Source organism: Phyllostomus discolor, chromosome 7 (assembly GCF_004126475.2).
Source record: "Phyllostomus discolor isolate MPI-MPIP mPhyDis1 chromosome 7, mPhyDis1.pri.v3, whole genome shotgun sequence".
Taxonomy (NCBI): domain Eukaryota; kingdom Metazoa; phylum Chordata; class Mammalia; order Chiroptera; family Phyllostomidae; genus Phyllostomus; species Phyllostomus discolor.
Genome location: NC_040909.2, coordinates 39,930,829 through 39,946,374, shown reverse-complemented (window position 1 = coordinate 39,946,374; position 15,546 = coordinate 39,930,829). Strand labels below are relative to the sequence as shown.

Sequence of the window (15,546 nt, the reverse complement as noted above, 5' to 3'; positions counted from 1 at the left end):
AAGTGAAAATTAAAAATAAAAAACCTCAATCTGATGCAAACATGGCAAATTCTGCTCAGTGGAGTGGTGGGTATTCTGGGCATTTCATGATACTCTTATGTTTAAAATAATTCTTTTTTTTTAAGTTCCCTTTCAGTTCTAAAAATTCCATTAATTTTTTATCCAATATAATATTAGTTGCCCCTATTATTTGGAAGAAGAGTATAAAAAGGTAAAATGCAGTGTTTTTTATGCTAATTAAAAAAAAAAAACACCTGAGGTTTTGGCCCTGGCCCTTGTGGCTCAGTTGGTTGGAGCACTGTCCCACAACCAAGGGGTTGGTGGTTTAATTCCAAGTCAGGGCACATACCTAGGCTGTGAGTTTGATCCCTAGACCAGGTATATATGATGGTCTAGATGCTTATGATTCCCAGTCCACGAGTATACAGGAAGCAACTGATCGATACTTCTCTCTTGCCCTTCCTCTCTTTCCAAAAGCAGTAAAAAAAAAAAAAAGTCCTTGGGAGAGAATAAAAAATAAAAATAAAAATGAATAAATAAACCCTGAGGTTTCTATAGTTAAAATAAATATTAAACTCAAATTATTTTTCTCAAAGGAAAAATCTTTAATATTTATTTTCAAATACTTAAAATATCTTGAAAGTTCTATTTAATATATCAAAAGGAGACTCCCAAGACATAATAAATATAACAAATGGAGGATAAAAACAAGCTTCAGAATAATACATTTGAGTCTATTTATGTAAAACAAAACCAAAGGAAAAAAGGCCAAACCACTTTATACATGTATATAGATATAAAAACATACAAAAATGCATACAAAAAAATGTGGAAGTTTAAATGACAAACTGTCGGAAAGGTTATCTCAGGAAAGGCAAATGGGATTGGGGACAGAAAGAATATATTTTCATTTGTTTTTGACAGGTAATTAGTATGAATAGTAAGAATTTCAAATGACAAAAGAGATACACGGGGAAGACAAGCTGCACCCATATCAGCCTTGGTTCCCTTCTCTAAAGATGACCTATTATTACCAGTCTTTTTTGTTACCTTTTTCAGTATTATTCCAAAAATAGAGAAAAACAGGTTTATACACAAAACTTACTTTTAAAAATATGTTATTGGACTTCTGGCCAAGATGAAGGCATAGGTATACACACTTTGCCTCCTCGCACAATCAAAAGAAGGACAACATGAAATTTAAAACAAAAAAATAACTAGAACTTCCAAAAAATTGAACTGTATGGAAGTCCAACAACCAAGGAGTTAAAGAAGAAACATTCATTCAAACCAACAGGAGAGGCAGAGACGGGACAGGAGAAGACCCATGGTGAGGGGGCAGCTGGAGAACCAGGCGGTCCCACATTTGCTGCAGATAAACTGGGAAGAACAACTGGAGAGTGAAACAGACCATGTAACCCAGGGTTCAGGCGTGGGGCAATAAAGCTTCAAAACCTCTGACTGAAAAAACCTGTGGTGGTTCTGGAAGCAGGAGAAACTACCCTCATAGGAGAGTTCATTGGAGGGACCGATGGGGTCCTAGAACATACACAAACCCAGCCATGTGGAAACATTCTAGAAGGGCCCAGTTTGATTGTAGGTAGTGGGGGAAGTGACTGAAAGCTGGCAGAGAGTCAAGTAAGCAACATCAACATTGTTCCCTCTCTGACCCCTCCCCCATATACAACACCACAACAAAGTGAAGTAAGTTGTCCCACCCTGGCAAATACCTAAGGCTCCACCCCTTACAACATAATAAGGCGTGCTGAGACAAAGAAATATGGCCCAAATGAAAGAATAGATCAAACTCCAAAAACAGAACTAAGTGATAAAGAGATAGCCAACCTATCAGATGCACAGTTCAAAACACTGGTAGTCCAGATGCTCACAGAAATGGTTGAGTATGGTCGCGAAATAGAGGAAGAAGTGAAGACTATGAAAAGTGAAATAAAGAAAAATATACAGGGAACCAACAGTGAAGGGAAGGAAACCAAGACTCAAATCAATGATTTAGAGCAGAAGGAAGAAACATTCAACCAGAAAAAAAATGAAGAAACAAGAATTTTAAAAAATGAGGAGAGGCTTAGGAACCTCCAGGACAACTTGAAACATTCCAACATCCGAATCATAGGGGTATCAAAAGGAGAAGAGAAAGAGCAAGAAATGGAAAACTTATTTGAAAAAATAATGAAGGAGAACTTCCCCAATTGGCAAAGGAAATAAACTTCCAGGAAGTCCAGGAAGCTCAGAGAGTCCCAAAGAAGTTGAACCCAAGGAAGCACACACCAAGGCACATCATCATTACATTACCCAAGATTAAAGATAAGGAGAGAATCTTAAAAGGCACATCATCATTACATTACCCAAGATTAAAGATAAGGAGAGAACCTTAAGAAAAGGAGACAGTTACCTACAAAGGAGTTCTCATAAGACTATCAGCTGATTTCTCAAAAGAAACCTTGCAGGCAAGAAGGGGCTGGAAAGAAATATTTAAAATCATGAAAGGCAAGGACCTACATCCAAGATTACTCTATCCAGCAAAGCTATCATTTAGAATGGAAGGGCAGATAAAGCGCTTCTCATATAAGGTCAAGTTAAAAGGGTTCATCATTACCAACCCTTATTATATGAAATGTTAAAGGGACTTATCTAAGAAAAAGAAGATAAAAAACTATGAACAGTAAAATGACAACAAACTCACAACTATCAACAACTGAACCTAAAACACAAACTAAAACAAATTAAGCAAACAACTAGAATAGGAACAGATTCACAGAAATGGAGATCACATGGAGGGTTATCAGCAGGGAGGGGGTGGGGGAAGAATGGGGGAAAAGTTACAGGGAATAAGAAGCATAATTGGTAGATACAAAGTAGACAGGAGGCGGGTAAGAACAGTATGGGAGATGGAGAAGTCAAAGAACTTATATTACGACCCATGACATGAGCTAAGGTGGGGGAATGTTGGTGGGAGGGGTGGTACAAGGTGGAGGGGAATAAAGGGGGAAAAATTGGACAATTCTAATAGCATAATCAATAAAATATATTAAAAAATTAAATTAAATCTTAAATAAATAAATAAACAAACAAAAATATATTATCAGTCTGTGATGGCAAAAACATTTGCCTAGCCCAGGGGACAGAAGGGAAACTGCAAAGAAAGCACTTATGGCTATAAACAATTTTTCTTTAATCCTTATCTGGGTCCTCAGGCCTTTCTTTGATTTGGACCCAATTTTTCATTTGTGGTTGCTTGTTTTAGGTAATAAAACCGTTCCTTTAAAATAATGGATACTATACAAAATGTTATCATACTAGTTGTATTGCTCTAATCCTTTCCCTCTTAAAATAGACCTTGCCTTAATATGGTAGAAGTTGTTTACCACAAAGTTACCTCCAGTCTGCCTTGCTGGATTTTATACACCACTTGTGGATTCTCCTGTAGAATGTTGCCATAGAGCTCACGAAAATGGGCTATGTTGGGCTTTACAATATTCAATACTTTTGTTTTATCCTCTCCGACCACCATCCGAAAGTCACCTGGTTGAAATGAACAAAAAACAAAATTTTCATTGATAATCCATACACTGACCTATGGACTACAGCTCCACTTTGATCCTGCACTAGTTCAAGATGGCAGCATCCCGCATTCAGAATATTTCCTTTTCCTCCTTAAAAGCATGAACACATCCCCAAAGAATGCAGGCATTTGTTTGGGGGGGAAAAAGCCTCTTAAATCACAATGCCCTTTTATGACAGTTAAAATATAGTTATCTAAGTACAAAAGGTAATCATCATTGACAAGCTAATTTGTTTTTGTTTTTCCAATGCAGATGCTTCTGTATTTACAAACTTTCATCTTGTGAACAGAACATTGCCTGTGACCCAGCAAGGAAGTCACCTTCAACGTGTCCTTGTTATTGGTTACTCAGCATGGACCTGTTTGCTCTGTTTGCCAGAGGGCTTTTGAGGTGCTTTATGAATATAAACACCTTATTATATTTGATAAAGGCAAGAGAAGTGAGTGTTAAAGGTCCTAGTACCTTGTTTACATTTAAGATGAACTTCAAAGCAGATACAATTTTTTAAATTTTAAGTGAAGAAAAATGAGAAACAGAACACTTGCCTGTGGAATGAATTAAGCTGCAAAATATATCATCCTGAAGGACAAAGAGCACCTTTTGAAACAAATGTAAAGTGCCCTGTGCTGCCTATGCCATGGACAACTATCAGCAAGAAATAGAGGGGGAAAGGTGATAAAATGGGAAAACTGGAGCGAATGCCTATTAGGATAATGTTAATTCAAGGCTGGGCATATGTGAGGATCTCCCACCCAGGTGAAGCTTGGAGAAAGCAATGTGGCTGAAACCTTTGCTGGACAGGTAGAAGTTGTATAGGTAGGTAATGAAGTAGCAAGTCAATCAGATACCCCAGCTGCTGAGGAACCCCCTGGGATGACATGACAATTTGATTTACCATCCAAACTAGTTCACTTTTGAGGATGAAGGGAGCACTATAAATAATTCCACAGGCACAAGTACAAACTGGGCAAACCAGGACAAATGATTACCCGGCCGATGTCTTTTGGGGGTGGAGAGGATGGGGGGCAGGGAGGAGCCATCAAAATCATTATGTGCCACAGCACATTTTCCTAGAGCAAGCTGTTGGTTGTCTTAGAAAAAAAAATATGAAGATATACAAAGATATACAATTACACACACACACACACACACACACACACACACACACTGCAGTAAGGAATAAAATATCCCTGTTTTTTAGGACCAGCTTATGCTATAATTTGGTGGAAAGCAGCTGGGGACTGAAAGCTCAGGAAAGCATATTCAGCAAGGTTGGGGCCTCTGGAACCAACCCTTCCTGACGGTGAGGTCTGACTCTTCAGCGCAATGAGGGAAATGAGTTCTGTTCATAACAAGCTGCCCAAATATGGATGACCTTGTTTTTTCACTGTTATTTTTTAAAGGGAGAGAGACTTAAATATTTAAAACCTGAGATGACTGCTGTTGTCATCATAAATTGCTAAAACCCATCTCTGGAGAGCATGTCTAAAGAAATAAACCCAAGCAGAGGTTAAGAGGTAAAGTTTATTGAGCATCTGGTAAGCGTCACGCACTGTTCCAAGTGCTTTGCTGTATTACCTCATTTAACCCACATATCCATCCTGTCAGGTAGATACTATTCTAACCCCATTTAGTATCAAGGCAACAAAGACATAGAGCTGAAGTAAACTGCCTAATATACTACATACATACAACTATATTCACTGAAACACTGCTTATTGAAATACTGAAAGCAACCCAAATGACCAACAACAGGGGAATGGATAAGCTATGATGGTACACCCATACCCAACCACGGAACAGTGTACAACCATTAAACATTAATCAGCCCTGTCTGGGTAGCTCAGGTGGTTAGAGGATTGACCCAATATGCCAAGACTGTGAGTTCCTCCCCGGTCAGGGCACATAAAAGAATCAATCAATGAATGCAAAAATAAGTGGAACAACAAATTGATGTTTCTCTTTCAAATCAATTTTAAAAAATTACAGTAACCACACAGAACAAGAGGAAAATGGTCATATAAGAAAACAGGATACAAGCCCTGGGTGGGTGGCTCAGGTGGTTGGAGCATCATCCCATACTGCAAAGGTTGCAGGTTTGATCCCCAGTGCAGGGGTGGGGTGGGGGGGCACATATGGTAGTGGGAGCAGGGGGTGGCGGGGCAGCTGATCGATGTCTCTCAAATCTATGTTTCTTTATTTCTCTCCCTTCTTCTCTCTCTAGAGTCAATAAAAAACAAACAAACATATCCTGCAGTGAGGATTTTAAAGAAAGAAAACAGGATACAAAAGTATAAGAAAACAACTTGGTAAAAAAACAAGAACAGGAAAAACAAGACAAAGGAACTACATAAAAATGGTTATGTTTGCTCTACTAAGATATGTTTATTGTGGGCTTTTGTGTGGGCTTTAGATTTCCTTTCTTGTTCAGTATGATTATTCCCAACTGTACAGGTGAGGAGAGACTGAGGCACAAGATCCAGCTGCCTATCAGTATCAGCGTAGTGACATTTGAGGTGACTAGTCTTACTCTGTGATTTTCCTCCACTGCCCTCACTTCTGTAATGCTGGCATATCATTTCCAGCATTTTAAAATAAATTCACAGGATGCTGAGATGTGATGACCTGGCAACTGTAACTGGAAAGGAAGCTGGATTTCGATTGTGTGAATCCTTATGCTTTTGCTTAGAGTCTAAAATGGGTTCTGCCGATCTGTGAGGGGATGAAACATCAGCAAACTCTGAGTCTAACATGGCTGGCTCTGACGTGAAGGACCAGCCTGGATCACGGATGAGTCCTCATCATTTGTGTCATTTCTTCTTTTTCTGTACATTCAACTGACAAAAAATTCTTATGCTTTAGATAGCAACTTTCTGAGAGGGACTGCATTATACCAAAATGTGAACACAAACTCATCCAAATCCTCCCTGAAGAATAATCATATGCCATGATTAAAGGGCTTGGAAAATACTAAGGACCCTCTGAGAATGAAGACTGGGGCTTCCTCATCTCTGTCTCCCCAGCTCCGTGGTGTACTGCCTGGCACATGGAAGGCATGTCCCTAAATATCTGCTGAATTGAATTTCTCCAACTGCTGTGCAGTAGAACCAATTCAGCCACAGGGAACAGCGAGCAGATGGGCTTATTACCCATTTCTTCAGAACAAAATAAATGAAATCATGGGCACAGCATGAACCAGTGTCTGATCATAAGAATCAATTTTTCTTACTGTCAGAGATGTTTGCAACAAAACACAGAAATTGAGAAAACTGCTGACTTTTATTTTCTGCCTCTACTGATGGGTTTAACTCTTGACTGCTCAAGCCAATTTAATAAAATAGGTAACCAAAGGGGTAATTTCTCTTTGACTCTGGAATGAGACAAACTCAGAGGCTTGTAAACCACGTGCAGCTGGCTTGACTGCTCTGTGCTTCTGGCATGCCATCAGTGGGCAGGGACCTTATGAATGTAGGCATGTGAGAGGCTGTGCAGTGCAGTGGAAGGGGCCTAGCTTTCAAGTCTGGAAATGTCCCAGGGTGAGTGGAGATTAACTTTTGAGTTAGTTTCCTTGTCTGTAAAATGGCTGTAACAATCATACTAACCTGACAAGGTTGCTTTTAGATTTAAATGAGCTAATGTATTTGAGAATGCTTTGTAAATAGTAATGCAGATATTGTTATAATATACACACATACATAAACACACACTTACACAATGGGCAAAGGATGGGGGTAGAGGAAGCCAAGTTGTTGAAAATAATGACTGGCTAACTTTTCCCCCTCTTAAACTAACTGCAATACGGCTGTCATTTCAGTTCAATAAATATTTGGGTGGCCAGTAAGTACAATGAGCTTTGCTAGACATTGGAGATATAAAGATATACAACCTACCCAGGGCAGCAAGTGCTATAAAAACAAATCTTTAGTGCAGGTCCCAGCAGTGGGGTATTTCTTAGGTGGTAGTGTTTAAGAAAAGGAGCCCACACTGGAGGTTAATAGGGCAAAACAATATTCATTTTTAACAGCTTTTTTTGAGATATAATTTATATACCACATAATTCACCCATGTGAAGTATATAATTAAACATTTTTTAGTATAAACAGAATTGTGTAGCCATCTTATTTTAGAAAGTTTGGGCCTCCCTGAAAGAAATTCCATGTCCATTAGTAGCTACGCCCCATCTCCCTCTACCCTCTCACCACCAGCCCTAGGCAAAGAAAGCCTGTTTTCTGTCTTTACAGATTTGCTGATTCTGTGCACTTTATTTTTAATTTTTTAAAATTTAATTATTTTATTGTTGTTCAATTATAGTTGTCTGCATTCCCCCCCCCACCACTCCAACCACCCCAGCCAAACCCACCTCCCTCCCTTGCTCCCACCCTCCCCCTTGGTATTGTCCATGTGTCCTTTATAGTAGTTGATGCAGACACCAGCCCACAGTGTCCGAGTCATTATGGATGACTTGTGAGACTTTCACATGGACTACTGAGTCCGGTGGAGGAAAAGGGACAGTATGGCTTTTCTCTCAAGGGGAGCAAAAGCCTTGGCCCTTGCTGTGACCAGCCTTTATGGGGTTTCTCAGCACATTACCTGATGGTCCTCATTTACTATACACAGGTTCACTTTAGGTGGTTACCTTTTACAGAAAACAAAGGAGCCAATGCTGCTAATCACATCACAGAAGAGGGGTATTTGCAAATGAAAAGGCAAAAGTGGTTGAACTGGTTACACTCATCCTTGGAAGATTTAGCATGGATTTTAGGAAGTTACTTTGCAGTAAATGTTCTCAATTCAGGGTGAGAGAGTTTTTTAGCAAGAGCAAAACTCAAAGTGGCCTAGGCACATTGCAGGCCTGATTCCCCACGGGAGAACCTATCCATGGGCATAGGTCGCGTGTATCTCCGAGTGGGAGCTGGGCCCATGCCACGCAGAACGATCTCCTACAAGTAGTTCCTGAAAACCCTGCCCCCCATTATCCCCTCCCCCCTCCCCTCTGGTTATTGTTAGATTGTTCTTAATTTCAATGTCTCTGGTTATATTTGGTTTGCTTTTTTCTTTTGTTGATTATGTTCCAGTTAAAGGTGAGATCATATGGTATTCTGGACATTTTAAATAAATGAAATTGTACAACATATGGTCTTTCATGACTTAACATAAGTTTTCAAAGTTCATCATGTTGTACCAGTCATTGGTACTTATTCCTATTTATGGCTAAAAAGTATTCCATTGGATAGACGTATCACATTTTATTTATCCATTCCTCAGTTGGATATTTGGGTTGTTTCCACTTTTGGGCTATTCATTATGAATAATGCTGCTATGAACATTTGTGTACAAGTTTTTGTGTGGATGTATGTTCTCATTTCTATTGGGTAGATAACTAGGAGCAGAATTCTGGGTCACATGGTAACTCTTGTTTAATATTTTGAGGAGCAGACAAACCATTTTTCCAAAGCAGCTGCATTATTTTATAATTGTACCAGCAATGTACGAAGGTTTCAATTTCTTTGCATCCTCACCAATACTTATTCTTGTCTGTCTTTTTTATTATTGCCATTGTAGTGGGTGTGAAGTGGTGTCTCTGTGGTTTTGATTGACATTTTGCTAATGACTAATGATGCTAAGCATTTTTTCATGTGCTTATTTACCATTTGTATACTCTTTTTAAAAATGTCTATTAAATCCTTTGCCTATTTTCATACTGGGTTGTCTTTTTATTGCATTATAAGAATTCTTTATACATTCTGAATACTAGTCCCTTATGATCAGATACGTGACTTGTAAGTCTTTTATCACATTTTGTTGGTTGTCTTTTCATTTTCTTGATGGTATTATTTGCAGAACAAAATTTTAATTTTTATATAGTCCCATGTATCTATATTTTCTTTTGTAGGTTATATTTTTAGTGGATGTCTAAGAAACTACTATCTAACCCAAAGTCACTCATTTAAGAGTTTTATAATTTTAGCTCTTAAATCTATAATTCATTTTGAGCTAGTTTTTATATGGTACAAGTTAGGGATTCAACCTCATTCTTTTGCATGTGGGTGAAATAATATTTATTTATTCAAAAGTGACTGAGGCAGTATTTCTAGGAAGCAGTCTAACACACAATTCAAAATGCATCCTCAAAAATATCTCCATGGCTGCAGAAGACTAGTTCACTTGTGAAAGAGAATGAGATAAGAACAGCCTATGTGCCCTGGCTTGTATGGCTCAGTGGATTGAGTGCAGGCTGTGAACCAAATAGTTACTGGTTCAATTCTTGGTTGGGGCACATGGCTGGGTTGTGGGCTGGGTCCCCAGTGGGGGTGCATGAGAGGTGGCCACACACTGATGTTTCTCTTCCTCTCTTTCTCCTTCGCTTCCCCTCTCTCTAAAAATAAATTTAAAAAATATTTTTAAAAAAGAATAGCTGATGCACTTAATGATATAAATTTGAATTACTTTTTTTTTTACACACTTTACAGAACACAAAATGGATGCATGTGGGAAAGAATGGGGAGAAATCAGGTTCATGATGCTGGTTCAGGAGGGAACCAATATCACAACTATTCATCAACCCATTCGTTCATTATTTACTGAGCACCTAGTAGTAAGCACTGGAATAGAGTGAGCAAAACCAGAGAAAAATGTCTGCCCTCTCCATATATATAGTGGAACATAGACCAAAGACAAGCAAACCTGCAAGCAAATAAATAGTATTTCAGGTGGTGAAAAGTGCCATGAAAAAAATACAAGCAGAAAATGATGACTGGGCGTGGATGACGAGGGCCCCTGGGAAAAGAGTGTCCTGGGTGTGAACCAGGAACAACACTCACCATGACGAACCCTTTGTACAACAGTGAAAGGTTAGGAGTGAGGGTTCCAGAGCCAGACTGCCTGTGTTCAGATCCTAGCTTGGCCCTTACAAGCTACGTGACCCAGGATAAGCTACTTAACTTCTCTGGGCTTCAGTGTCCTCAAATGCGAAATGGAGGCAACAGTTCATACGTTCAAGGATTAAATGAGTTAATACATGTAAAACACTTAGAACAATACCTGACAGGTGGGCACTAGAATTATTGGGAGGATCACTTCATAAATTATGTAACTGTTGTCTCACACTATGCTGTACACTTGAAACTCATATTAAGTAATATTAAGTGTTATCTGTAATTGAAAAATAAAATAAGTTGAAAAATAATAATATCTGACAAGAAGTAAATAATCCATACATGTTAGACACTACTGACTATTAATATTCCTTCAGGAGAGTTGCATTCTCAGAGATTAGCAAGTAACAAGTGCAGAGTCCCAAATGAGGCTTCGGCAAAAGCTCGAGCTTGCCAAGCATTGAGAAATATGCTTCTAAATTTCTGAAATGCCTAATCCCTAATATGCAAGTCATCAAATGACACTGCTTGCAAGTTTCAGATAGTGTGACTATTATGGAACAAATCCTAATAGCTCTCACTCCAGAAAAAATTTATTGACTTTTACCAGGACCCAGAAATGGGATGTTTATTCACACATCCCAGGTCCCAGAAATGGGATGTTTAGAGTGTTGGCACCCATTTCTAATTTTTTTCTCCAAGAATCACTCAACTGGCAACTAAACTTCCCCACTGCTTTGTCTTATTCCTAGAAGTAACTGAGCCTGTGTTCAGATGATGTGGCACTGAAAGAAACCCATTCTCTCTCTTACACAAGAGTGCTGGAAGGTGTTTTCACTCCTAAGGACTGCAAAGGGTCAAATAAATCCACCTGATGTCAGTATTCTGCTAATTTTGACAAACATTATTTATCAACATGTAACAAGTTTTGTAATTCTTTTTTTTAAAGATTTTATTTATCTCTATATATTTTTAGAGAGAGGGGAAGGGAGGGAGAAACAGGGAGAAAGAAACATCGATGTGTGAGAGAAACATCCATTGGTTGCCTCTAGCACACCCCTTCCTGAGGACCTAGCCCACGACCAGGCATGTGCCCTCACTGGAATCCAACAGGCAATCCTTTTGGTTTGCAGGCCGGCACTCAATCCACTGAGCCACACCAGGCAGAGCAAGTTCTGTAATTCTTATAGTTACACATATCTGAGGACATCAGTGCACCCTATACCCCTTCCCCTACCAAAGTAATTTGTCCAAAGTGATTCATAACAGTGTCACTAATAAAACAATGACAAATGGAGCCAATCTGAGTGTCAACTACTGAATGAGAAAAACATTGTGTCTCAACCTGGGAAAACCTATGTGGCCAGCAATTATACATGATAATAGTAATAAATAATAATAGCAATCATTTTCTGAGCACCAACTATCAGTGAGGTATGACGCTGGGGGCTTTTATATATATTATCTCATCGAAAATCTTTTTATGAGATAGTTATTTCCAGTTTACAAATAAGAAAATGGACTCCGAAAGGTTCAAGCACCTCTACAAAGCTAGTATTCTCACTCAGGTCTGAATGTAGTATTTACCTTTCTGTTGTCTATTATATCAAGCAGCTGTATTAATAAAAGCAAACATGTATCTAAAATAATGGCTAACATTTATTGAGCATTTACCGTATGCCAGACCTGTGCTAAGCACTTTATATAATTTAATTTGATTTATATAAGAACCTTTTTCAGAGAGAAAGAAACTGAGTCATAAGGAAAAAAGAAACTCACCCAAAAAAGTTAATTAAGGGTACAGCTAAAATTTAAAGCCAGGCATCTGACTCCAGAGCCCCTGGTTTTAAACATTTCACTAAGGCTGCCTTCCATGAATTAATATTAAGTTTTTAAAAAGCAAGGGTCCAAACAGGATGTTTAATTTAAGTAGTTAAGGGTTTAATGTTGATTGTTTTCATGTGAGGTTGCTCACTGCACTGAGACACTGGTCTGGTTCAAGTCCTCATCATCATTCACAATCACTGGTCTTCCTGTCCATCCACCCAGCAAATACGTACAGAGTACCTACTATGTGCCGCACAGTGTTTCAGAGACTGAGGACACAAGGGCAACCAAACACGGACACTGTCCTAACTATACTCCCAGCAGGTTCCTCTCTGCCAGGACAGCTGTTATCTGGGCTCTCCTCACGGGTCCTCATGTGTTAGAGCTCAGTTCAAGTGTCACTTCCTAGAGAGGCCTTCCTGGAGGCCATGTCCACCTTCTGCCCCTGTTCTAGTGCTGCCACTGTTTGCTGCCTGACTTTTCAACTGGAATGAAAGACCCATGAGGGCAAGGGCAATGACTGCCTTATTGACTTCCTTCATCTCCAGAGTTTAGAAGAGTGTTTGACATAGGAGACTCTTGTAATTATTTGCCGAATAAATTAAACTTTTCCCTGTTTTTAGTTTCTCTCCTGCACAGTGGTGGCAAAATGGTCTTTTCACAGCAACAAATCTCGGGCTATCTTGCAATGCCTGAAAACTTCTATAGCTCCTAGTTGTGTACAGCTTGTCAAATTCTATTTTTTTTTCACTTTTATTCGATGCCCTGCCCAACCTGACATGGGTCTAAACCTCTTCTCCAAAGTATCAGAGAAGCAATGAAAGTAAATGGTTAGGAGTATGGCCTAAGTTTCAGCTCCAATACCTACTAACTTACCAGACAACTGACCTTGGACAGATCTGGGCCTCAGTTTTCTATAAAATCTGTCAATAATACAGCTCCCAAACCAAAGGGTTGTTGTGAAGATTAAACTAGTTACTAGATCAAAAGTATTGAGAATCATTCCTGGCACAAAATAATAAATGCTACTTACTCCTGTCCTAAGCCTTGGACTTCAAGTCACATCAGTCTACTCCTTCTTTCCTAAACAAGCCATGTTCCTTCACACACTCCCTTTCCTTTCTTACATGTGTTATTTTGTAAGCCGACCACTGACTCACTATGGCTGCATATGTTGATTAATGTGAAGTTCTTTAAAGCAAAAATTGTATCTGAAGTTCTTTATAAGGTATGAAATGCTGATTTGCTTGATAAATGTGAAACCAGGATCATTACCTAAATTTAGTCCTTTTAATAGTTTGTACTTACATAAGAAAGTTCAAGGTGAACTTTAAAGTTTATTTGGTTTTCCTTTAAAGTTGGCTATTCACTTAAATGCTGAGTTCTAAGAATAACTGAAGGAGTAGAAAGCTTTCTCCTCTGCCATCTTCCACCTACTCCTTTCTCACCATCATGTACAACAAAAATGCCATAAATACTGACCCCGGGCAGTCAAAGTGATCCTTAAACACTATGTTAAACGTAGGGGCTATTATTACCACTAGTAAGACTGATAGATCTTGCCTCTGCCAGTAATTACTGGCAGGAACTTGGCCAATAACATGGAGAAACACTGTTTTTTTCTGGCCCGCCTCCCCCTATCCCTTCCAGGGAGAAATGTGGAACTTCACAAGTTAGGGACAACATATTATCTCTCAACTGGAAGCAGGTGAAAAATAAATGTCAAAGTTGTAAATAAAACAGGATTGGTAGGTATTTTAAAGTTTGGAATATTCTGAGGGCTTGGGAGGTTTGGGTGGTTTGCCAAAGGGACAGAATTGGATCCATTCAAGGATACTGGGTTCTCAGAAACCTAGGAAAGGCAGGAGGAGGAACTTGCCTTTCAACACATCGCCTTGGGCAGATTTCATACCTATGAAAGACACCTGCAGGGCCAGGAACCTTCCCGATCCTCGCTGTTCTAGCCCAATTCCAGCGTATTATAGAGAAGGTAATCATGAATTATACTGTGTCCTGGCTTAGTAACAACCATCATATGTATTATGTTGAAGACTTTTTGGAAAGTGTCTCATTCATAAGCTAATGCCTGCAGAGAGTTGTAAGCAGTTCCCTCTGGAGAGGATTTGCCAAGTAGCGTGTCCTAAGTTTTGTAGTAAAAGGCCTACCTCACTGAAATGAGTATTGTGGAATACTTGGCCAAACTCTCAGATCCAAATCTGGGTTAAGCAATAAATAATATAATGGCAAGAAAATAAGACGAAACTACATAGAAATGGGAGGGCCTGGAAACTGAGACAGCTGGAGTCAGACACACCAAGATCTGAAACTGGATTCTTGATTCCCCTCCTCTGAGTGCCTTTCTCCCAACAGTCCAGGGCTGCCTTTGTCACCACTGACTGTCTGTTGTGAAGACGGCCCCACCCTCAACCTGATTCATTTTCTTCTCTTCATAGCTTTTAACCACTATCTGAAATTACCTTATTGATTCTTTATTGTCTCTTTCTCTCTTAAAAGAACATAAACTCCATGAAATATTTCACTCATGTCATGCTCACTAGAGTATACTGAGGGCCTAGCATAAAATGTGTGGCACATGGAAAGATAAATATTTGTTAAACAAATAGGGCTATTGTGTGAGGATTCAATGTGGAATAAATTAACTATCTACATGCCCACCTACCTACTTCTCTATGTCTGGTACAGAGCTGCTATACGGCAGACATTAAAAAATGTTATAAAAGATACTGTTATGAGTCAGAAAATAGTCACTGAACAATTTAGATATATCTCCTAGCACAGGAGAAACCAGAATAAAAACATGATCCTTCCAGGAGGGAAAGGAAAAATCAGCTAAAGACTGATAGCAACTTGAATGCTAACTTGAAGTCTGCTAACAGGGAAAAGCAGTTATGTCATTGATAAACTTCTCTAGTCAATGTTCAGAATTTACAGAAAACTCCTAGAAGCTGCCTAACCCCATGCTGATGTTGACGACATGGGAAAACACTGAAAAGTGGTTGTGGTGTAGGCAAAGTAGAGAACGGTTCTGCATTTTCTTCCACAAAGTCAGTGAAAGGCTTCTGGTCCATCTTCCTCACAGGAGCAAGCTGGGGGAATTCCCTAACAAAGTGACCCCATTCCCTACATGCTGCTTGTAAACCCATTCATCCGGGTACACAGCCACACCACTCTCTGCCCCTGCCCCACCTTTTGTTGAACAGCAGAGGAGCTGCTCCGCGCAACAGAAAGCAACCAAAGACTTC

General features: G+C 39.3%; 1 protein-coding gene across 4 annotated transcripts in view; it reads right to left on the bottom strand.

Moving 5' to 3' along the window:
* The window catches only part of TAMM41 (TAM41 mitochondrial translocator assembly and maintenance homolog), a 52,671-nt gene that overhangs the window by 18,926 nt on the left and 18,199 nt on the right, over positions 1-15,546 (bottom strand). For all 4 annotated transcript variants that reach the window (XM_028518938.2, XM_036030793.1, XM_036030795.1 and 1 more), the window contains one exon: positions 3,395-3,540. In XM_028518938.2, the coding sequence (XP_028374739.1) occupies positions 3,395-3,540 (146 nt within the window). The remainder of the gene's footprint in view (positions 1-3,394; positions 3,541-15,546) is intronic.